The sequence below is a fragment of the Trematomus bernacchii genome, unplaced genomic scaffold, assembly GCF_902827165.1.
Source record: "Trematomus bernacchii unplaced genomic scaffold, fTreBer1.1, whole genome shotgun sequence".
Taxonomy (NCBI): Eukaryota; Metazoa; Chordata; class Actinopteri; order Perciformes; family Nototheniidae; genus Trematomus; species Trematomus bernacchii.
The window spans coordinates 17,367,567-17,393,106 of NW_022987648.1; the positions used below are offsets into that span (position 1 = coordinate 17,367,567).

Consider the following 25,540-nt stretch of genomic DNA (forward strand, 5'->3'; position numbering starts at 1 on the left):
GAAGAGAAGAGAAGAAGAAGAAGAAGAAGAAGAAGAAGAAGAAGAAAGAAGAAGAAGAAAGAAGAAAGAAGAAGAAGAGAAGAAGAAGAAGAAGAAAGAAGAGAAGAAGAAAAGAAGAAGAAGAAGAAGAAGAAGAAGAAAGAAGAAGAAGCGAAGAAGAAGAAGAAGAAGAAGAAGAAGAAGAGAAGAAGAAGAAGAAGAAGAAGAAGAAGAAAGAAGAAGAAGAGAAGAAGAAGAAGAAGAAGAAGAAGAAGAAGAAGAAGAAGAAGAAGAAGAAGAAGAAGAAGAAGAAGAAGAAGCCGACTCCGAGCTGTCCGACTTCAGGCGAGCTTTTTGAGACCTCCCCCGGCTGCGATCGGCTATTCTCGTCTACTTTCGAGGCGAGCCGCAGCTCGTCTCAAACAAGCCTTATGCCAATGGCATGCGTTGCCATGGAAATGCCTTCTGACCTGACTGTGGTCATGTGACTCACCGACCACATCCCAAATGTGAACCATTCTACATTTCGCTATCCAGATAATACTCTACATTTTACAATTGTCTAATTACACTCAAATTTACAAAATCATAAATTGATAAGAAATGCACACAAATGAACATCCAAATATAAACATTTCTCAGACCGTTACAGGCAGTTTCTGCATTTTATGTTACCTTGTAACATATTACAGGTAAACAGTAGTCACCACATTACACTAACACCACAACATCTACTATATTACTGAAATCAATCAAAGGTTCTCAATTTGAAATTGAGAGCACTGTACAGCACAGAAAACATATGGTTTACACCCTCCAACCTTTCCCCTATATTTCTAGCCCATTTAATATATGCATGGATGCAATCCAAAATAAGCAATTTATAGGACCGAAGAAAATTAAAGAACATGCCAAAATGCTCTGATCTAATGTTTAAAGCACTTTTTTTTCTTCGAAGGTCCTGCTCTCTATGCATACAACAATGCAGGCCTTCACTGATGAGGACTGGGAGGGAATTCAGATGGCAGGGAGGAGTGTGGAAAGCCGCAATGACCCCAAACAAAGTTGGGAGGTTGGAATCCGGCTTCAACTCTGTTTACCACATAACAGGTAAAACTACATAAAGATACAGATGTACAACCCGATTGTCTCAGTTTAAGTTTAGTTCTTAAAGAAAATGCAGTTACTAAATATGACAATGTTGATCCACTTTCTTCACAGATGTGCCCAGTATATTCAGTTCAGATCACCTCGGCATGATGGACCCCCCCAGGAAAAAATATTTGGACAAAGAAATAGCGGGTTTTTGTGGTCTTTGGATGATGCAAAAACACCAGAAAGCTCTAATAGAGATGCATGACCAGTTCCAACCTTTTCGAGATATAGTTTCATTTGTTGGCAGAAAAGACATGGTCAACAGTCATCAACGAGGATCAACACTTTGACGGGACAATTTTCAGGTTCCCTTTGCGCAAAGAGGCATCAGATATTTCAGATAATCTCTATGACTCTGACAGGGTGGTTGAGCTTTTTGATAGCTTCATTGCGGATGCAGATTTAAATCTCCTGTTCCTTGAAAAATGTGACCTCTGTTTCCTTGAAACATATCAACATCTATGGCCGCCGTTAAAACCAGACTTGAATAGTGAAATCCTCAATCTCCACAGATGTCGTTCTGGAGTCAGAAGACGATTCAATCATTGAGAGTTCAACAAGATTCAAAGTAATAACCCTCAACTCAGAAGACCACAAAGAAACAAAATGGCTTTTAACAACATGTACCATGAAAGAAGGAAATGTAGAACATCTTGATTCACTTGCGAAAAAGTTGAGCTTTTTCCCTCAGTTGACTTGGCATTCCCTTGTGGTGAGAAGAGAGACAGTAGTGAGAGCAGATTGAGCTGCTTTCTCCCCCTACCAAACAATGAATCCAATAACACCGGACTCCCAGTTTATATCAACGCGTGCTTTGGCCTCACAGACAACAGAAGAGAGATCAAGTGGCAAGAGGAAGACCAGCAACATGACGAACATGCTGTGTGGAATGAATTGCTGATGAAGGAGGTGCTACCACAGGCATACATCATGATCATTCAAGATGCTATCAACCTTGCACAACAAGATAATCTGCCTGTCTCTTCAGTGTACGATCTGTGGCCAGATATTGCCCAGATAAAGCACAAACGCAAATGGTATGCCGTTGCTCTGGATGTTCTTGATCACTTATTCAGGCAGAATGTGGCTGTCCTCTCTCTTGCCAAAGATGAAAGAGAGTTTATCACTCCATCAGAAGCTGTGTTCCCCTGTAATGGTGCAACAAGCAGTGACATATTGGCTGCAATTAAAAGGACTTTGGTTTCCTGTGGAGAGAATCTTGTCACCATTACCAGGTAGTGTTGCCAAGCGCTATAAATGAGGCCTATCCACACCTAGACACCCTAACAACACGTGACTCCAGCTTTCATAAGGGGCTCGCTCCGCAGGATTGACGTGCACACTATCTCTAAACATGACAAACTCTGCCTTTTGGAGTTCATTTAAGTGATGGAAAATACAGAGAACTGGAAGGTCTTCAGCCTGCTTCCCGCTCGACGATGGCTCCTTCAGATCGTTCACAGACAGAGAGGAGGACACTGCTTTGATTGACAGCCAATACATTTCCAAGGTAGGTTTATTTCTTTTTAGATGTTTTTTCTCTTTTATTTACTACTACATCTATACTAAGTTTAAATGTTGCCCAAATCCAATCTTAGAATAAGTACAGATTGGTTAAAAACAATACAATTGTATTTATTGGAAAATATATTTAATGCATCTCAACTTAAATGATATACAAATGTCTTTGTTTTTGTTACATGCCGATTCAACAAATGTATCTTTTGTCCAGAGTCTTGCTACCATTCTGCAAACACCTCTTCATCCCCAATGATCTCCGTCCAGCCTGCAGTGCCCACCTAAAAGAACTGGCCAGAGAAAGTAAGATAAATCATTTTATAGTATAGCGATTTAAAAATGCATAACATCTGTCATATGTATGTATTCACTCACTAATGAATGTTTTTAAACAAATGTTCCAGATATTTTCAAGGTCATCAACATTGACGCAAAACGGGTGGCTGAATATACAAGAGGTTTTTGCCACAGGACTGGAAGCAGATGAGCAAGGGGCATGTTACCTGGGATGTCAGCAGCAATCAACATCCACCTTTAGAGTGGCTCCAAGAGTTCTGGACATTTCTCAACACTCACTTCAAAGAGTTAAGTCATTTCATTGGATTGCCATTGATACCAGTCAGTCCCCTGTCAGTCAGTCAGCCAGTATCACTAGCTACACTAGAGCAGAAGACAACCTTAATTTTTCAGAAAAGAAAGCAGATGATCTTGCCAGAAAAAATAACTGAGTTGGTGAACAAACTTGGTGGCACAGCGGTAAGAGAAAACGACTGGCTCAAACACGAAGACCTTGACTCATATGTGCTTTGCCCATCTCCAATGAGTGTCATGAAAGTATTGGTGAACCTAGATTCTCAGAATCTCATCAGAGATCTCAAAACTGCCTCTCACGGAGCACGAGAAGAACTGAAAGATTATCTCTCTCGTCTTGATTGTCTCTCAGTTACTGAGAAAGATGTACTCTCAAAGTTGCCTCTGTTTCAAACCATGAATGGATCATGTGCTGCAGCTCAATCAAAACAGGCTGTGCTTCTGATGTCTGGTCTAAAGGTACCAACAGATTTCCCTATGCCTGATTCAGTTGTGCGGTGTGCAACTGAGGCTGATCGCAGTCTGTTACAGCTGCTCAAGTTAAACTTTTGGACACTGCTGAAGCAGCTCATCTCCTTATTGGCTGTATTGAGAGCAGGGCTTGCAGAAGAGAAGACACTGAGAAAATCATGACTTGGATTTTACAGAATGGAGCTATCCTTTTCTCTCAAAATGAGACCTTGAAACACAGATGTAAGGATTTGAGCTTCATTGAAGTGAATGGAGAACTGAAAAAACCCTCAGCCTTTTTTGATCCAAGAATTAAACCTTTTAAAGTGATCTTTGAGTCAGATTTCTTCCCTCCACCTCTATACACTGGCACATCGCAGATGCTTCAAAGCCTAACGGATCTTGGCTTACTAAACAAAGAAGTAGATGTGTCACCGGAGCACTTCTTGCATGCTGCCCACACTGATTGACAAAGCGCATGTTGACTCTCAAACTGAGGCTCTTAATAGAGCTCAGGTGCTCTTGAAGATGTTGGATACTAATGATCTGTTTAAGTTTTCTCCTGAGCAGCCTCATCGCATCAACATGCTGAAATGGATCCCATGTACTAAGCCTGGTAATGATAAAACGTACGGCAATGACACATCTCAGAGAAGTTGTTTCTTCTGCCCTGATGAAACAAGACATTCTGATTATGAGGACATTGTTGAGCATGTAATGCCTCTGGGTACTTTCAGTGACAGAGTTAGCAGCCAACTTGGTCTCAAACGCCTACCCCCACCTGAAAAAGTGATAGAGAATTTGTCTGCTCTGACATCAAAAGCACAGAAAATGACTGATCCTAACACAAATGTGGATTTTAAAAGAAAGCTGCATAGCATTTACAAACACATGCAAGACCACATAAATGAATTTGCAAGGAAGATGAAAAAGGATACACACTGGCTGTGGAGCCACGACCAGTTTGTATCACCACAGGATCTGGTTCTAGACTACCCACGAAATCTTGATCTGAGTTCTTATATTAGGAAGGTTCCAAATGAATTTTTGCCATACAAGAAGTTGCTTCAGGAGTTTGGACTAAAAACATTGCTTTCAGATCAAGAAATTGTTGGCATTCTCCATTCTATCCAGAAAACCATTGAAGAAAACCCAACAGCCTTTTGCAAGTTCCTCTGAGGTAAAAGTGTCAATAGAGATTCTTAAGTGGCTGTGGAAAGAGAAGAAGACGGTTCAGGATGACATCCCAGTGCCAGTTCTCATTCAGGGTGAACAACATACCCTTAAACCACTGTCAACAGCAGTCTTCTGTGATGTGAGCAAAAATGGGTTGAATGAGATCAAGTACAGCCAGGAGGAAGTTCATGTTGTACATGAAGATATCACAAAAGCAGCTGCTGAATGGTTTAACATCCGATTTCTTAGTACCTACATTCTCGATCCAGAGTTAGTGGGAATAGAACAGTTTTGGACAATCTGAACCGATAACGACGAGGATTAAGAACATCCTTAAGGAGTATGATGAAGAAAGAGACCTCTTCAAAGAGATCATTCAAAATGCAGAGGATGCTGGGGCAGAAGCCTGCAAGTTCTTGGTGGATTTACGAGTGCACAAAGACTCCCCTGAAAGTCTCATTGACCCTGGCATGGCCCTTTGTCAGGGACCTTGCCTTTGGGCATTTAATAATGAGCAATTCACAGCTGAGGATTGGAATAATATTGTCAGAGTTGGCTCTGCCTCAAAAGAAAACAAAGTGGAAAAAATTGGAAAGTTTGGACTTGGATTTAATACTGTGTATCATGTAACAGATGTTCCTTCTATCCTGAGTGGCAACAGTCTTCTCATACTTGATCCAAATGTAACCCACCTCACGAAACACATCAAACATAAAACAAATCCCTGGACTCAAGCTGGATCTCTCAAAGCAACATCTTTTCCATTGCTTTCCTGGTCAGTTTGGACCATATGAACGCATTTTTGATTGCAATTTCAGAAGCCAAAGTCCCCCTGAACCATATCCAGGTACTCTGATCAAACTACCTTTTCGAACTGAAGAAGAGGCTATCATGTCAGAAATAAGTGAAAAAGTGTTTAACAAACAACAAATCATCACTTTTCAACAGCACTTTACAAACAATTCACAAACGCACCTGCTGTTTTTGAAGAACATCAATATGTTATCTTTACAAAGTATCTCAAACAAAGCATCAACCCCGCCAAGAGATAACGAAATAGAAACAGTCTTCAATGTCTCCAAAACCACTGAGAGTACAATGAGGATTCCTGATGAATCAAGCGTGTCCAAGCAGCAGCAAGCTGAGAAAGCATTAATGAAACTTGATGGGAAATGCAAAGAGGTCATTGACTGCTGCACAGTCAACATTGTCCAAATAACTAGTCAGCAATCTGGTGAAACTGAAGTCCAGTCCTGGCTCCTTTACAACTGCTTTGGGACACATAAGTCCTTGCAAATGGCCCTTCAAGAAAACAAGCAAGCCAAGTTCTCTTTGCCCATCGGGGGGATTGCTGTGCCTTTGCAAAAGAATCCAGGAACTGGGAAGCTGGCCCCACTACAAACAGATCTTGTAGGACAGGCATTTTGCTTCCTTCCTCTGTCCATTCACACTGGTCTTCCAGTCAATGTAAATGGAACATTTGCTGTGACAAGCAACCGCAAAGGTCTGTGGGAGAGTGGTGTGAAACATGAGTGGAACAAAGCCCTTCTTGAGGATCCTGTCGTGACAGCATATATTTCGGCACTTTCGGCACTAAAAAAAAAGTCTGAAAACAAGCAACTGGAAACATATTGTTATCATACCTTTTGGCCTGACAGAGAGAAAGTGAGTGATACTTTCAAGCCCTTGGTTGATGCATTGTACTCCGCCATAGCTCAGCCTTCCATTGGCCCAGAGCTCTTCAGTGATGGAGAACATTGGTGCTCAATGAACAGTGCCATATTTCTACACAAGAGTATTGAAGAGGATAAAGACATCAGTGAACTTGCAGTGCAAGTGTGCAAGACGCATGTCAAAGCACCCAACCATGTTGTTTCTCTTCCCCTGTGGTTGAGAAATAGCTTCAAACGGTCTGGCCTAGAGAAGGCCTTGCAGAATAGAACATGGAACTGGGACACGTTTTACCAAGAGGCTGTGTTCAACAACCTTGACACCATGGACCCTAAGAGTAGAGATACTCTTGTGCTGCATGCGATCGACCTTAATATCAAAGAACTTGACAAACTTCTGGTCTGCTATCCATGCATCCCCACAATAGGCGGACAGCTCCAGCATATCAGGAAACTAGTGAATCCATCAGGCAAAGTGGCCTGTCTCTTTCAACCAGAAGAAGGACGCTTACTCGGTGGTACCAAACATGACTTTTGCTCCCCCAAAAGGATTAAACGCTTGTTGGAACTTGGAATGACAAATGATCAGCTCCCATTGGAAGAAATCACAGAGAAAGCACGCACAATTCCCAGGACCTGGAGCTTTGACAAAAAGAAAGCGTGTGGTCATTTAAATTGCCTGCTTGAACTTATGAAGAATCACATGAGTGATGAAGGCTCTCTCCACTGGGAAACACTGAGGATGACTGAATTTCTCCCAGCATTTTCCCCCGGTGATACAAAAATGGAAAGAAATGTCACATTTAGAAGGCCAACAGATATTTTTGGTGAAAAATGCTCCCCACTTGTTAACATGACACAACACGTGCTGGATCATACCAATCTCAAAATATACAACACTGATCCACTCCTGCACATTTTGGGAGTTCAAGTCAATCCAGGGCCTGACAAAGTGCTTCGACAACTGAAAGAAGCATGTGAGCAATCTCAATCTATTGATACATCCATGCTTCACAAAATAGCATATGAATGCTATAAGTTTCTTGATCAGGAGCTCAGTGATTTGGTGGATTCCACTTTCATTTCACAGTGGGCAAATTCATTCCCGTTCATTCTTGTTGGCAGTACATTTATAAATGTAAACTGCATTGCGGAAAGTGAGCAATTTGAAGCAAAACCCTATCTCTATGTACTTCCAACTGCCTTTAAGGGTTTTGGGAGGCTCTGGGAAAATGTAGGAGTTGAAAAATCATTTACAACCAGTCAGCGTCTAACTGTGCTGCAGGAAATACACTCTCAACATGGCAACAAGACCCTGCCAAAGGAAGACCTTTTGATGTGTCTCACAATTCTCAGAGGAATATATGAGGCCAAAGATGAAACAAACAACTGTCTGATACCCAATGAACATAATGTTCTACAACCTGCAAGTGAGATGTTTTACAATGACAGCCCATGGATGGCAGTCGGTCCAGATGTGACATTATGTCACAAGGATATCCAACGTGCTATGGCTTGTCACTTTGGAATCAAAACAACAAGGCATCATACCCTGCAAAACTATACAGTTGAGAACATTTCACCATTTACTTTTCATTTTGAACAGCAGGAAAAATTGACTGTTCGAATTAAAAACATAATTTCAGCCTATCCATCAAAGAAAGATATCCTTAAAGAGCTTATCCAAAATGCTGATGATGCAGAGGCAACCGAAATTCACTTTGTTTGGGACAAACGACAGCATGGCACAGAAAAAACATTTGGAGAGAAATGGAACGAACTGCAGGGTCCAGCACTGTGTGTTTTCAACAACAAAGTGTTTTCTGATGATGACCTGAAGGGCATTCAACAGCTGGGAGAAGGAGGAAAGCGCAACTCTCCAGGGAAGACAGGGAAATACGGAGTAGGATTCAACTCTGTTTACCATCTGACTGACTGCCCCTCCATCCTCACTGGAGATAAACTACTCTGCATTTCTGATCCCAATCAAAAATTCATTGATGGTCATTCAGACAAACCACCAGCTGGCACTGGCTATAAACTAGCTGACACTTTTAAGAACATGTACATGGATGTCTACAAATCCTTTCTTCCAGACGAATTTCCCCTTAAAGATGGCACCATGTTCAGATTACCCTTAAGGATCGGTACCATGGCAAACAGCTCTAAAATATCACTGCAGGAAGTCACAGACCATGACATGAACGAACTTTGCTCTGCACTCTCTGAAGATCCTGAAGGACTGATTCTGTTTCTGAAAAACATCTGCAAAATAGAGGTCCATGAAATCAATGAACATTCAGGGAAACTCGAAACAATCTTTATGGTTGAAAAACGCCTACCACAGGAAAGCAGAGAAAGTAAAGATGCTTTTGTTAAGCTTGAACAAAATGCGCTGCAATCTGACAAACCAATCACGCCAGACAAGGCTATATACAGTGCACTCATTTCAACCTCTGATAAAAGACAAAGTAAATGGATCATTGCAGAACAGTTTGGGACATTCAAAAACAGTGGCAAAGGAGACCAAACACTTCCAAAAAAACTTCCTCAAGCAGCAATAGCGGCGCTTGTGAGCCCAAAGTTCTCTGTTGAAGCCCCACCTAGCAACATGTGTTTTATTGGACAAGCCTTTTGTTCACTTCCTTTGCCAGGAACAACTGGACTGCCAGTGCATGTCAACGCAAACTTTGAGGTAGATTCTGCCAGGAGAGGCCTTTGGATAGAAGATGGGCAAAGTCTAAAATCTAACTGGAATGAATCTTTGAAACAGAATGTCATTGCTCCACTTTATGCTGATCTCCTTCAGCACATCTGCCACCACTTTGCAAAAAAGAATACCACTTGTGCAAGTTTTGAGTCATTCTACTTGTGTTTTTGGCCAACTGTGTCCAAACATGTTGACCAGGATTGGCATGAAATGATACATGAGGTGTACAGATCAATCAAAGAAAAAGGTCTTGATGTGATTCCAGTTTTGAGGAGTTCAACACGCAAAGTTGCAGGCCAAGAATTGAAGACATATTCTTTTGACTGGTGTAATGTCAGAGAAAATGAAACCACTAAGGCACCTTATCTCACACACTGGGAAACAGACAGGATAATGCCAATATTGGAAGATCTTGGAATGACATTGGTACCTTCTATCATGCTAAATGTTTGGGAAAGTTTCAGATCCGCAGACATTGCAGTAAGAGATGTGAATCCTTCAAGTGTGCAGACTTTCCTGAGAGAAATACCCGTCAATGACCCGACCAAAACAGACAAGGATTTACCACTGCCCATAACTGCCACCTTGATCAGAGATGGAAAAAGATGTTCTGAGCTCTTGAGTTTCTGCTTAAAAGACTTTAAAAAGACAGCAAAAGACAACTCCATTACACTCAATGGACTTCCACTTCTTCTCACAAGTGATAAAGTTTTGAGAGTGTTTGACTCCAAATCTCCCAAGCTGATATCGAGTTATGAGAGTCTGTTCTTTGCCTACAAAGAACACTTTGCAGACTTTCAGACAAACAGAAAGAACATTGATGCTCTACAAACTTTAAACCTTGTCGAAAGATTGACAGTTCCCTGTGCAGCAAAATATCTGAAGCCGTTAATTCAGCAACTTCTTCAGAGCTGTGAAGTTGATCCACAAAGTGGTCTTCATGTCCCAAATGAGAGAGTGTTGATGTGGTTGAAATCACTTTGGAAGTTCTTAACGAGTGAAATTAAACCTGCAACATCTAATGGTGATGAAGAAAGCCTGACATTAAGTGATGTCAGGCAGCTCTTCAGCGACTGCTGCATTTTACCTGTTGTGTGTCCAAGGTTGAACAACAAACACTTCCTGAAAACAATGAAAGACATGCCGAGTGTGCTTAAGAGCACCTCTGGAGAGGACATATCAGGCATCCTTTTTAAACTTGGTTTTATGAAGCTTGAAAGTACATTTGTCTCTGAGATGCCTGTAGAACAACGTTTACTTCTTCACTCTGAACTTATGGATGTGAATGATAAAAGCTCTGTGTTGGAGCAGCTCTACAACATAAACCACTCAGAGTTTTCCCAGCTTTCAAATCATGAGTTGAAAGAGCTTCAGTGTGACCTGCAGTCTGGAGTATCCAAGTCCAAAGACAAACAAGGATATCAAAGAAAGCTAAAATCGTTGCCAATATTTGAAACAATACATGGTGAACGAGTAAGGATTGATGGACCTAAAGAGGTATTTATCCTCAACAGCACATATTCAAAGGCATTTCCGGATTTGTTCTCCCTATCTGACAGCAACAGCATTTTTCTCCAACACAGTCATGCAAACATCAGTCTGTCATACACATTGAAAATCCAAACCATGAATGATTTGGACTATTTCATGAAGTTTATTCTGCCTGTTGTACACACACTCACTGAAATGCAGAAGCTTCACTGCCTCAAACTCTTACTGACATCAGAATTCATTCATTGTAAGTGTAGGGAAACAATCATCTCCTCAATGAAGGCAGTGCAATTGATTGCCAATTCTCAAGGCACATTGGAGAAGGCATCATACTTCTTTGATAAGAGTGTTGGGCTGTACAAAAAAATGTTGCCCAAAGAGAGGTTTGTACCTGAGAGATTTTGGACTGAGTTGTGTGAAGGGCTTTTTCTACCAGACCCAAAGAAGTTACTAAGAGACCTTGGAATGAAGCATGTTGTTTCAAAAGATGACATAATTCACTTTGCACACCAGTTAGAATCAGAAGCAAAAGGAAATGGTGACCTTAAAGATTTGGAACCAAAATCATCCTTAATATTCAAAGCCGCCTTGAATATACAGATTAAGGACAAGCACGAAAAGGAAATGTTTCTGGAGGAAATGGCTGACATCAAGTTCATTTTTCCTGTGAAAATTGAAAAAGAACTGCAAAACTACCACCAACCATTTGCGGCTGAGAGAACTGCTGTTACAATCAGGGGGTCTTTGATAGACACTGAAGCTAAGCATCAAGAACTGGTTTGGTCCTCAATGCCAATTATACATCTACCTGTTTATAAGTCAGAGGAAGTCCTGGAAAAGATGAATAAAGCTGGAGCTCATGAACAACCACCGCCAAACTGTGTGACAAGTAACATGAGAAACATCTGTCAGTCGCCCTGTATAGATCAAAAGTTGATCCAAACCCGTGCTGAGGTTTTTCGAAGTGCATATGAATACCTGCAAGTAAACACGTTTGAAGTCCAAACATTGGCTGGTCTTCCTGTGGTTTTGGTTGAAAAAGACAAGGGACTTGCAAAGCCTGATGATACTTCTTTTTCACTCCCGCACGAGCACGAGTTCAGACCGTATTTGTACAAAATTTCTCCGAACGATGTCATGTTTTCAAAGTTCTTCAAGCTAATTGGTGTTAAGGACACACCTACAGCAGTGCAGTATTGTAATGTTCTGGCAGCAGTTTATGCTGATTCCTGCGAGAAACCCAATCTTAACCCAAACCAACTGAAAACTGTGAAACGTGCTGTTGAGCAGTTTTTCCTGTTAATCAAAACTAAAGAAAACCAGTCCCTTGTTGATGATTCAATGACTTTGTATCTTCCTGCAGTAGATGGTAAAGTATACCCATCCTGCAAACTCTACTACAATGATACAGTGTTTGAGAGCAAAAGGTTGGAAAAAGCGCTTGAGAATAAGTTTCTTTTGCTTGAGAAACTAAGTGAGTGTCACTTAGGCGAAGACATGTATGAGCATCACCGATTGCTGCAATTTCTGCCTCAAACCTTTAAGCCTAATATGCTGTCTCAATTCACTGAGGAGAAAGTAGTGGAATCAGACATGCAGCTTTGTGAGCTTGGTGCTGACTGTGAATTTAGTGGATGGTTTGAAAGTCATTTGTCCTCAGAAGCATTTATACATGGACTCATTTGTCTTATCAGAGACCAGTCCAAGGGGGAAATAACACAAGAAGATGCTACTGAGATGTGCAAGAAGACTTTTGGCAGCATTCAGATTGTCTGCTGCAATAGTCTAAAAACTGAGCTTTGGGTGAATCAACAGCCACTACACCAGACTGCCTCTCAAACCGATGTTTTTGTCAAACAAGAGCAACAAGGTTGCATATTTTACTTGAAACACAACAACGACATAATTCCTAGGGTCTTAAGTGACATCAATATGACATTGACAAAGGAGATTAATGCTCTTTTAGGTAACACATTTGGATCGAAACACCTTCTGGTCCTCGTACACCTTCTCATGTGTAACAATATGCAAGATGTTCTGAAAACTCTTGCTAAGAATGGGATCCATGACAGTGCTGAAACTCAAAGCATTTTCCGCAATCCACCAGCCCCTGGAACAGAAATCCCAGTGGAATGGCATGATTCCTTAGACATGAACATCCTCAATAACTTTGAAGAGGGCGAATATGTTGGCTACAGCACCAACAACAAGTATATCTATGCAGTTATTGTTGAAGAACTGCCTGGGCAGTCGGGACCATATTCACACAGATACAAAATAGAAATTGGAGAAGATGAGCCCATTGAAGTCAGTTGTCTGGACCTGTATCAGTTTAAACGACAAAAGAAACCAGAACCTAAAGGAAGTTCTGCTGCTTCTACATCTGCTGATACTTCTTGCATGGACATGGTGCCACTAGAAGGAGCTGTGCCACATTCTTCCAAACCATCAAGTACAAGTTCCTCTTCTACGAGATCCTCACCAGCCTCTCTTGAAGAAGCTAAAATGGAAATTGACAAATGTCTAAAAGAGATTTGGACTCTTCCTGAGGAGGAAAAGCATAAAGCCATCAAACGACTTTACCTTAGATGGCATCCTGACAAAAACCTTGACTGCATACCTCTTGCCACTGAGGCATTCAAATACCTGCAGAATCAAATTGCTGAGCTCAGCAAAGGGAAGGGCAAAGGCACAAATACAGGCTCATCTTATTCAAGCGGAAGATCAGACTTCAGGAACTTCTATGATGAATGGAATCAGGAGGCCAGGCATCACAGAAATGCTAGGGACGGATTCTCCAGAAGCAACCGTTCCTACAATTTTTGGACACATAATAAAAATGTCCCAAGGCCAAACAAAGAAGAGGCCCAACGCTGGAGAAGACAAGCTCGCTGTGATCTCGACGCAGCCTACAAAGACGTTAGTGGGGCGAGCACAGAGTGGTGTCTGTTCAAAGTCCATCAAGCAGTGGAAAAGTCTCTCACAGCTGCAAAGTATAAGAGAGATGGTCAGCATCCCACCAGCAGCTCCATTGTATCCCTTGCAGCACAAGTTTCCCTCTACAACCTCAAACTGAGAGTTCTTCCTCAAATAGTGAGGAATCTGAAGGCGTTGGGAGTGGACGACAAAAAGACTCAGTATCCAAACTGCCATCCATTTCCCCATATTCCAAATGAGCAGTTCAAACCAGAGAATGAGTTGTTGGCACTGAAGAGCGCATCTGAGCTTCTGAGTTTAGTCGAGGAATATGTAAATTAGGGATTCAAGACAAACTGACACGTCATGTTGGTAGAGTCAATTTAGGTTTGTTCGGCATGTAAAATGGCATTAGCCATATTCTTATATTAAAACATTACTCTGAAGAAAATAATAGTTCCATTTGTTAAAAAAAAACATATCAGTCAAAATGCTGACATAAAATGTGTGTGTAATGTAGGGACTTACTGAAGCCAATGAAAGGCCATTGTAATGGGAATGTAAATATGATATTTTGAGTATTGTTGAAGAGTTTTGACTACTCACTCAGGACCCATAGGCCCTCTATTATTTTGTTATGGAAATGAAACAAAATAAGTTATATTTATGCAAAGTTATCGTTTATGACCACTCACTTGGGATCACTTTAAACTCTGTATTACTTTATTTTTTATTATTGTTCTACAAATGTACAACTACTCAAAGTGAGGACCAATTTATTGTCTGTATGACTTTTTATGAAAATATCAAGATGTTCTTTGAAATGTTGTAAACGGTTAAAACTCACTGAGGTCCAATATAATATCTGTATGACTTTTCTTTTTACTATATTATCATTTATACCTATCCATTAGGCGCAATATAATCTCTGTTTTACTTATATATTATTACTTTATTTTAAATACTTTCTAAAAATGCAATTATAATTATTTTTTGTTCATCATTGTTATAAACATTTACAATTTCTAACTGTGATGACCAATATAATATATGTATGACTGTTATAAAAATATCAATATATTTTTTTGCATGTTGTTAACCTTTACACTGCGGACCAAAATGATCTCTGTATGACTTGTTCCTCAAAGTTTTCTAAACACTGAGTTATCAATAAGTCAAAGAAACAATGGCATAACCAGAAATATATTAATTATTGAATGTGATGTTATGTTCTGTTATCATTTATTACTACTTACTCATAATCAATATAATCCCTGTACCACTTTTTTTGGAAAGTACAAATGCCACATTGAGTTTCTGAAGCCAATGAAAGACCATTGTAATGGGAATGTGAATATGATATTTTGAGTATTGTTGAAGAGTTTTGACTACTCACTCAGGACCCATAGGCCCTCTATGATTTTGTTATGGAAATAAAACAAAGGAAGTTATATTTATGCAAAGTTATCGTTTATGACCACTCACTTGGGATCACTTTAAACTCTGTATTACTTTATTTTTTATTATTGTTCTACAAATGTACAACTACTCAAAGTGAGGACCAATTTATTGTCTGTATGACTTTTTATGAAAATATCAAGATGTTCTTTGAAATGTTGTAAATGGTTAAAACTCACTGAGGTCCAATATAATATCTGTATGACTTTTCTTTTTACTATATTATCATTTATACCTATCCATTAGGCCCAATATAATCTCTGTTTTACTTTATATTATTACTTTATTTTAAATACTTTCTAAAAATGCAATTATAATTATTTTTTGATCATCATTGTTATAAACATTTACAATTTCTAACTGTGACGACCAATATAATATATGTATGACTGTTATAAAAATATCAATATATTTTTTTGCATGTTGTTAACCTTTACACTGCGGACCAAAATGATCTCTGTATGACTTGTTCCTCAAAGTTTTCTAAACACTGAGTTATCAATAAGTCAAAGAAACAATGGCATAACCAGAAATATATTAATTATTGAATGTGATGTTATGTTCTGTTATCATTTATTACTACTTACTCATAATCAATATAATCCCTGTACCACTTTTTTTGGAAAGTACAAATGCCACATTGAGTTTCTGAAGCCAATGAAAGACCATTGTAATGGGAATGTAAATATGATATTTTGAGTATTGTTGAAGAGTTTTGACTACTCACTCAGGACCCATAGGCCCTCTATGATTTTGTTATGGAAATAAAACAAAGGAAGTTATATTTATGCAAAGTTATTGTTTATGACCACTCACTTGGGATCACTTTAAACTCTGTATTACTTTATTTTAATTTTTTATTATTGTTCTACAAATGTACAACTACTCAAAGTGAGGACCAATTTATTGTCTGTATGACTTTTTTATGAAAATATCAAGATTTCTTTTGAAATGTTGTAAATGATTCAAACTGTCTGAGGTCCAATATAATATCTGTATGACTTTTCTTTTTACTATATTATCATTTATACATATGCATTAGGTCCAATATAATCTCTGTTTTACTTATATATTATTACTTTATTTTAAATACTTTTTTTGGTTCAGTATTGTTATAAACATTTACAATTTCTAACTGTGACGACCAATATAATACATGTATGACTGTTGTAAAAATATCAAGATATTTTTTTGCATCTTGTTAACCTTTATACTGCGGACCAAAATGATCGTTGTATGACTTGTTCCTCAGTTTTCTAGACACTGAGTTTCATTGAGTTATCAATAAGTCAAAGAAACAATGGCATAACCAGAAATATATTAATGATTGAATGTGATGTTCTGTTATCATTTATTACTACTTACTCAGGATCAATATAATCCCTGTTCCACTTTTTTTGGAAAGTACAAATGCCACATTGAGTTTCTTCACTATTACACTTTTTTGTCTGAACTTTTTACATCGATTAAAAAATGAAAATAAAGCAATTCAATCAAGGATTAAACGGCATGTCTTTTGTGATTTTTGTTAAAAATACCATAGTAAATGTGTCCAGGGCTAGACACTATCACTCAAACCTGTGAGTTGTTCTACCTCTGTCCTTTTCTATTATCTATATTAGCACTCCCTGGAAAAGGATAATCAGTTAGTTCTCTTTTATTGGGTTGCCACACCTGTTGCTTGAGGGAGATTTATGCAATACTGTCAATAATAAAAGATAAGATTAAATATGTAGGCTAGAGGTTCAGAAATGTTCAGTCATATGGCACCTTTAAAAGTTGCTTTACTGTTGCAACACTAGTCATTAAAAAGGGGGTACAAAGTGTTCAAAAGCACACTTGGTAAACCTATGCTGATGATATAAATGTGTTCTTGTCTGATTAGATCTCTTCCAAGATCTGCAAGGGTTTTAACAGAATGTTTTTGATTAAATTGTTAGCTTTGTTGTACCTTGTAGGGTAAACTGATAATACCCAATCAAAATGTTCAGCTCGGTCGGGAATCGATGGCTATTACTTTTCTCATTCATAACTTTCATAATTCCAGAGATACATCCCATAATACATCACATTTTTAACATGGAAGTCAATGGAGAAATTCTTCAGACTTCAACAAATCTTCATGCGACTTCAACTGCTAACCTCTTAAGGACGACGGTCCCCCCATTGGACTCCTCCCACCGTTTTTTTTTTTAGACAATGTCTCAGGGCTTCTTAACATTTATGAAACTATTAATGTGTAGCACTAGATTAACGGGAAGAATCTCAGCTAACTGAAGATATGAACAATTTTTACCAAAACAAAACACAAGTCTCAAAAGAAGCGTCTAAATGACCCCTGAGCGAAAAAATGCAAACTGACTTTGGCACACAATTCAAGATAAAGATACCCTTATTACTTATCGTAGCTGCACATACAATATATCCGATTAAAGCTGAGACTCCACAGATTATTTAGGTATAGTATCATCACTGAGCGATCCAAACTTGCAACAGGGGAAGCAAACACAGACATCACAACACGTACCTTTACGGAGCATTTACGGCAGATCGTCTCACCGTAGCTGTCAATTAGATCAAAAGACGTGTTCAAGGGCATTAAAACAAAAAACAAAAATGCTACAACTGTTGATCCTTAGGTTAATAATGTACCTGTGCCTTTGAAAAAATTATTTATAATCCATAATTCCATTTTTATGTAAAAATCGGAGCGGAAAAGTTAGCTGCTAATGGTAGCCACCAGAGTGTATGCAGCCTCCGGTTTTGGTCACGCGTCACTCTCACTCCTTATTTGTTAACGTTTTGGTGTGTATAGAACTTTCCCTCGATTCCATTAGCCGCGTTCACACCAGAGTACTTTTCACCGTACTTTTCGCGTTTAGTTCCGTTAGTACCCCTTATGTCGCGTTCACACCAAAAAGAGCACTTCATCTCGGGAACTTTTACCCCCATTTTTAGTGCCTGCTGAGAGATGGTACTTTCCTGGGGGAAAAAAGTGCCCCAGTTCTGATTGGCTGGGCGAATTGCAAACCACGCCCCGTACAACTCTGAAATGTTTTGTAGAGCCGCCATTTTATTATCCTGGCATTAGCATTATTAGCATTAGCATTCGCCCAGTGCACAAACGCAGAGAGACTAACTTATGGCAACACAAAATAAAACATGGGAGCGGTGGAGATGAGGAGGTGTTGGCGTTCTGGCGATTTACTCGGAAGGCTTCAGTAGAAGCTGCTGGGAGTCCCAGCAGCTTCTACTGAAGCCAGTCCCCAACTCCGGGGACTTCTGGCCGGGGACTCCGGGTGGCAGTATACGCCGTGAAGTTGTTTGCGGCCTGCCAGTAAACCCAAAGCAGAAGAAGACGAAGTGACGTCAGCGGCTCATTTGCGTAATCTTCCCTCAGGGAAAAGTACTCCGGTGTGAACGCGATCTGTACTAAATGCCCTGGGGTAATAAGTGCTGGCGCACTGAGTGCCGGCACTAAATACGGCAAAGTACTTGGTGTGAACGCGCCTATTGGCTCTAGCGGTTATAAAGAGATTTCATTCATCAAAATCGACCAAGGGGGGCCAGAGATAGGTCAAATCCACCCAAATGACCCCAGAAGTGTTTTTTTTTGGCTAAATCTCTTTAAAAAGGTCAAATTTCACTTGTTTTGCATCAATCTTGGTACAGGGTACTTATATGTTGTACTTTGGATTCCTAAAGCTTTTAGTCTACTAACCCATCATCCAAGGGTAGTTTTCACTATAAGTAAAAAATAATTTTTGGACGGACACTATAATTTATAGTTTTTTACTATGTAAAATCTGAATTTTCTTTAAAATAAAAAACATCTATATTGATTCTGACTTTTCTACATCCAACTCACAGGTTTATCATTACTTTGAGAATAAAGATTATTAATTTAACTCTTTTAGAAGGGAAGATATGGTCATTTGTTCTGGGAATGTCATTTTCGAGCCTGAGACCTGAAAAACAGGCTCAGGGCTTAAGGGGACCTATCATGCAAAATGCACTTTTGTACGTCTTTTATACATGAATATGTGTCCCCGGTGTTCCAGGGAACTCACCAAGTGTCAGAAAACACAACCCTCTCTATTTTCCTCCATACCCAAATTTCTAAAAAAGGGGCTGCAACGGATCTGATAAAAACTGATCCAGATTTGAACACTGTCCTGACGTCAGGACAGTGGCGCTACGGCTATTGGGCCAACTCCAGCAATCAGGAGGAGACAGCCACGGCCATTGCCGTTCGAAAGCGCTGGAGACGTTGTAGTACATATGCCAGGCCAGTAGATGGTGCTGTTCTCACAGCATCAGCCCTTGCAAAAACAGAGCGAGAAATTGTCAAATTGAGCAAAATGAGGCATGGCTAAAATGCATGATCTGTTTGGTATTTTGAAAAAAAAAAAGTATAAATATGCCTTATATAGGTATGGTGCTACACTATATTATTCAAATATAGCATGATAGGTCCACTTTAAGAGGCTAACTTTTCATTCATACTTTCACTCAGAAACCTCATTCCAACTTTAAAATCTTACACATCTTTCTGACATTATTCGTGTAACACAACTTTTAAATCTGATTCTTACTTTTAGAGATATTAAACATTGTTCAGACCTTGTTAAAGATGTTTTCTTCAGATTTTAACATTAACTAGAGTGCGTGATGTCACAGCTAGAGGGTAGGAAATCTTGAAATGTGCCTTAATTTTTCTTTTTAAAACTGCCATAATTTCCAAACCTTATATTCCTGAGACATAATTTTTCATGACAAACATAGGAAAACATCTCGTAGCTTGAAAAAGGACAAATAATTAAGCAAAAATAATTAAACAAAATGCCTCTTGAGGGCATGAAGTGACAACAACTTTCAACATGTCTCCATTAACACCCATTGTAATTTCAGGCTGATATTTCCTCACAGCAGCAGCCGCACACCTTTAGTTAAACTGCCAAAAAGGCCACATTATTAACCCGAAGGTACACAAAGATTACACTTCAGATACTCAACTTCCTTGACATGCTTCACGTTTTGAAATTTCACAGATATCTGTTATCGTTCTTCCACAAAACGTTCACATGTAAGAGGTTCATCTCTCATTCAGAACAATGAAACTTTGAAGTCTAGGCACCTCGTTAGCTCAACTATAAACACCTGTGCAATGGAACACGATGATGTCATCACTCCAACTGACAGCAGTCAGTTCTAACTGTTCATTTCATACTCACACACACACACTCTCTCTCAATTCAATTCAATTAAATTCAATAAGCTTTATTGGCATGAATGTCAGGTGAACAATATTGCCAAAGCGTCAAGGATAATACAATTCAATAAAATTGATAAAAATACAAATACAATTCATTCATTAAACAATTTACAACAATATATTATTACAAAACCTCAAGTATCAAATGTAAAAAGAAAGAAAGAAAAGAGACCCATGAAGTAGAGGAGTAATCAGAGTGAGCTGTGAGGAACAGCTGTTATGTGTTGTTGCTGTCTCTTAGGCTGTGACATGCGCTCACATATTTCGCTGCTTCTATGCTGCTGGCACTATTTTCTCCAAGTACATGTTGCATTTTATTCTGGTCAGACAGTGATTCAAAATCTTGGAGTTTACATGTTATCTTTGTAAAGAACTTTGTTCTAATGTCTTCGTATGTTTGACAGTGCAGCAGGAAGTGTTGCTCTGTCTCCACCTGTCTCTGTGGACAGAGCTGACACAGCCTCTCTTCTCTAGGCAGCCAGGTCTGCCTGTGTCGGCCAGTCTCTACGGCCAGGCTGTGGTCACTGAGTCTGTACATTGTTAATGTCTTCCTCAGTTTGGGATCAGTCACGGCGGTCAGATAGTTTGCCACCGTGTACTGTCTGTTTAGAGCCAAATAGCATTGAAGTTTGTTTTGGGTTTGCGTGGTACATGTCCAATAGTTGATGTAATTTTCTTTTGCTTTAGCTATGATTTGGTTGGGCCAGATTGTGTGAGGGCTATCCTGAGGCCTTGTCCTGTTAGAGGAGGTGAGCCTCAGCACCAGCTGGTTGAGGGGACTCCTCTCTATGTTCTCCTCTTGGCAATGGAGGGCTTTGTAATGGTAGGAGTTGGGATCACTGGTTTTTAGGTGGTTGTAGAATTTGACTGCTCTTTTTTGTATCCTAATTAAAAGGGGGAATTGGCCTAGCTCAGCTCGGCATCCATTGTTGGGGGTGTTCCTGTGGACTCTCAGGATGCTCTTGCATATCTCCGCATGTAGGGTTTCTATTGGGTGTTTGTCCCATTTATCAAAGTCTTGATTTCCAAGAGGACCCCACACTTCGCTACCATACAGTATGATTGGTTCTATTATTGAATTGAATATTTTGAGCCAGATTCTAACAGGTATATTTGAAGACTTTTTGATAGCATAGAAAGCCTTTCTTCCTTTGTCTCTGAGATCATTAATGGCCAGATTGAAATTTCCTGTTGAAGTAATTTTGAGTCCCAAATATGTGTAGCTGTGTGTGTGTTCTATGTCAGTGGAGCCCAGTAAGAAGCGGTGTGGGTTTCCCTGACCCCTGGGTCTTTTCTGGAAGACCATAATCCTGGTCTTTTCCAGATTAACTGTCAGGGCCCAGATCTGACAGAAGCTTTGCAGATGATCCATTTGCTGTTGTAATGCCTCCTTAGATGGAGCTAGCAATATTAGATCATCTGCAAACAGGAGGCATTTAATTTGTGTGTCAGAGAGGCTGAGTCCAGGGATATCGGATTGTTCTAATGATTTAGCCAATTGGTCAATATAAATATTAAATAGGGTGGGGCTGAGACTGCAGCCCTGTTTCACCCCTCTACTTTGGGGGAAGAAATCTGTTTCCACATTGCCAATTTTCACAGCACATTTATTATTTGTATACATTGTTTTAATGATATCATATGTTTTCCCCCCTACACCGTTTTCAATCAACTTCAGGAACAGACCGTTATGCCAAATTGAGTCGAATGCTTTTTCGAAATCTACAAAACAAGAGAAAATCTTCTTATTTTGGTGGACATGTTTATGAATGAGGGTGTGGAGGGTATATATATGGTCTGTAGTCCGATGTTGTGGTGTAAATCCAATCTGACTCTTGCTCAGGACATTATGTTCACTGAGGAAGTCTTGCAGTCGGCTGTTTAGGATGCTGCAGAATAACTTCCCCAGGTTGCTGCTGACACATATGCCTCGGTAATTGTTTGGGTCAAATTTATTTCCATTTTTAAATATTGGTGTGATGATTCCTTTGCTCCAGATGTCAGGGAAATGTCCAATGCTCAGAACCAGGTTGAATAGTTTCAACATGGCAGTGTTGAACTTATATGGCTGCTAAATTTCAGCATTTCATTTAAAATACCATCAGGACCGCTGGCCTTCCTTGGTTGTAGGGCCTGGGTTTTAGCCAGGAGCTCTTCCTCAGTAATGTTACTGTATAGTCTAAAGCAGGGGTTTTCAAAGTGTGGGAAGGTGAGCCTCCCCTCAGAGAACATAAGAACAGCGGCGCCCCCCCTCCCAATTATTATTGCTATTATTATTATTATTGTTGTTGTTGCTATAATGCAGGGGTATTCAATTGCATTTCAAAGAGGTCCAGTAAGATCAAATGAAGACTGTTTCTCTCCTCTTGTCTCGTCTCTGTGTGTGTTTGAATCTATCGTGCTGACTCACTGAGTGCACCGATATGATTGGCTGAGTAGCATCACCTCCTTAAAACATTAAACAATAACTTTTTAAAACATTTTTATCTTTATGTTTTAAACATGTTGTATAAAACTCCCCCACTACTTGGACTATTCCTTGCACCCCTCTAGAATAAGCCCGAATGGTCTCAACTTATAACAAGATCGCAAGGACACTGGTAGCGATCGGACAATTGAGTGTTGTTCAGTGTGTTGTGGAACATGCGTGTGCGTGCATGAAAATATACCACACACCCAATTACAATAGCATGTTCAATTCACTACCATGGAAGTTAATAAAGTTGTTAAAGTTGGAACAGCCTGTGGACAGCCGTTCTTCCTTGCATGTCAGTCGCTGACACCTTCTTACAGAGGACAGGCAAATCTAGCTGCAGCACGACCCGTATATTTTCGCACGGTGTTCTCAACACATATTTTTTTTTAAATTTACATTTTCAACATCGTGGATAAATCCTTATATGCTCCCGGCAACACACTGAACGTCAACTTTGCCTCCTTATTACACTCACCCCTACTTTAGTGGGAACAATGAGTCTGCGTCTTTGATGCACACAGGAATAAACGCAGATCATCCTCTGGCTGCAGCCTTCACCGGTGTAGGTACCATATGTGTTCGGCCTACCAGATGTGTTCGGGGTCCGTTACGCTTACCAATGACGTCACGCATTGGCTGTACGGTAACCCAAGAGGACATTTTACACGGTCAAATTCCGAATGTATTGAAACTCCAGACTCAACGTAAGAGCTTGAGCCTCTTCGGGGGGTGCTAACATTTAAACATACACTTCATTCTTTACTTTGTCCGTTATTATATGTAGAAGATATTACTTTTTTCTCCGTCATGTTGTTTCCATAGCAACAACTTCAAAATAAAAGCATCTAAATAGATTTGTGTTCTACACACCAAAATACGTTATTTGAACACCCCTCTCGATCGATTTACAAGAAAAATTAGTATGGCCCGCCCTAATACACCAACGCAGTTTTTAAAGATATACATTTTTCAACACAGAATCATTTGCCAAATTACACCATATCCAATCATTTTACGAGTCAGAAAATGCTATCTGTTCATTGCAGTTATTGTTTATTGAATTAGATTACCATGAGCTCAACATAATTATGTAGAGTACAAGTCCACAGCCAAGAAAATGTTATTTGCATATCATTTTATTTATGAATATGGAATTATGGAATTCTAACACTGGAATTTGTTATTATTTACTATAACTTTATTATATTATTCGGGTACAGCCCTACTGTACCAAAATATCCGAATATTCGTTCGTTGGAGTACTATTCGGGTTTCAATTTCGTTATTCAGATATTCGTTTTTGGTTTTTTTCCCCGTTTTTTTTTCAAATTGAATTTATTGAAATCTCCAATATCAACGTAAGAGCTTGTGCCTCTTCGGGGGGTGCTAACACTTAACCATAAACGTTGTCGTTTACTTTCTCCGTCTTTATATGTAGATATTACTTTTCTCCGTTAATCTCTGTCACGTTGTTTCCAAAACAACAACAACTTCCTGTCAACTGCGCTAACTCTCCTTCAAAATAAAAGCATGTCCATAAATAGGACATGCCAAATTACACTTAACACATAGCCTATACAACTGCAATGAATGTAACAAACACAATGCGATATCCTTTTCAATTTCAAAGAACACAAATTGGGTTACATTAACAAATAACTATAAAACAACAATACTGTAGAATAACAAAATGAATGCCGTGAATACACTGAAATACACGTGTTGAAGCGGTTCGCTGCTGATTACTACGATTCCGTACAGCCAATCACAATGGGTGACGTCATTGGTAAGCGACGGACCCCGAACACATATGGTAGGGCGAACACATATGGGGTGTTTCTCAATCGCGAGTAAAGCTGCTTCAGAGCCACTATTTCAAGCATACTACGTCATCGAGTGCCGCCGAAGTACTGTTCCAATCTCCAGTATACTTGGAAATCTACCGAGCCCGGCGTACTCCGTTTGGAGAAATATCGAGTCTGCACATGAGTAGACTTCGCGGTCTTAAAATCCCCACAATGCTTTGCGCACGGACCAATTTCCCCAAATCTGTGGCGGAAGATGTAAGGCGGGGCCTCTCATATGACGCACACCTGCACACTTGCTAGCGTGTTCCACACTTCGTTTTCCGAATGCCAGGAAGTATTCTTGACTCGCTTCTGAAGCAAGATGCTCGGCAGACATGTGCTACCAAGCAAGCGTACTCGCGATTGAGAAACACCCATGGTACTGACACCGGCACTTGCTTTTGATCAAAGTCAATGCGGAAAACCTGCACTCACACAGGTAGGTGGAGGTGAAGGGAATGAGCACTTTTACAGCCTTTTTGGCGAGGTGGGGGAACCCACAGTCTCCACAGACAGCCAAAAGTGTGCAAGTGTCACTTTACTCGTCTTTTTCTCGTTGTTCTTTTTCTCAAGCTGCGCCTCCCCTGAAGCTCTCTGGCGCCCCCCAGGGGAGGCGCGCCTCACACTTTGAAAACCGCTGGTCTAAAGGGTTCTGGTTGTCTTTAACGACTGATTCTAGAATGTGTAGTTTGTTGAGGAGATCATTTTGGGCCGAATTCAGTGTAACGCTACTATACAGGTTTTCAAAGTGTGTTTTCCAAATGTCCCCATTTTGAATAGCCAGTTCTTCCTTGTGTGGTTTGCTGAAAGAGTGCCATTTCTTCCAGA

At 39.8% G+C, this 25,540-nt stretch overlaps 1 protein-coding gene and 2 pseudogenes across 1 annotated transcript; all 3 read left to right on the forward strand.

The window, feature by feature from the left end:
* The window catches only part of LOC117485629, a 22,904-nt pseudogene extending 20,531 nt beyond the window's left edge, over positions 1-2,373 (forward strand).
* A 115-nt stretch (positions 2,374-2,488) lies between these two features.
* LOC117485630 lies at positions 2,489-4,163 on the forward strand (annotated as a pseudogene).
* On the forward strand, positions 4,157-16,619 carry LOC117485915 (sacsin-like). The gene is given in 4 exon segments (XM_034134621.1): positions 4,157-4,848; positions 4,850-5,158; positions 5,160-5,591; positions 5,593-16,619. Coding segments are annotated over 4 exon segments (9,774 nt in total). The 5' UTR covers positions 4,157-4,221; the 3' UTR covers positions 13,999-16,619.
* The last annotated feature ends 8,921 nt before the right edge of the window (positions 16,620-25,540 follow it).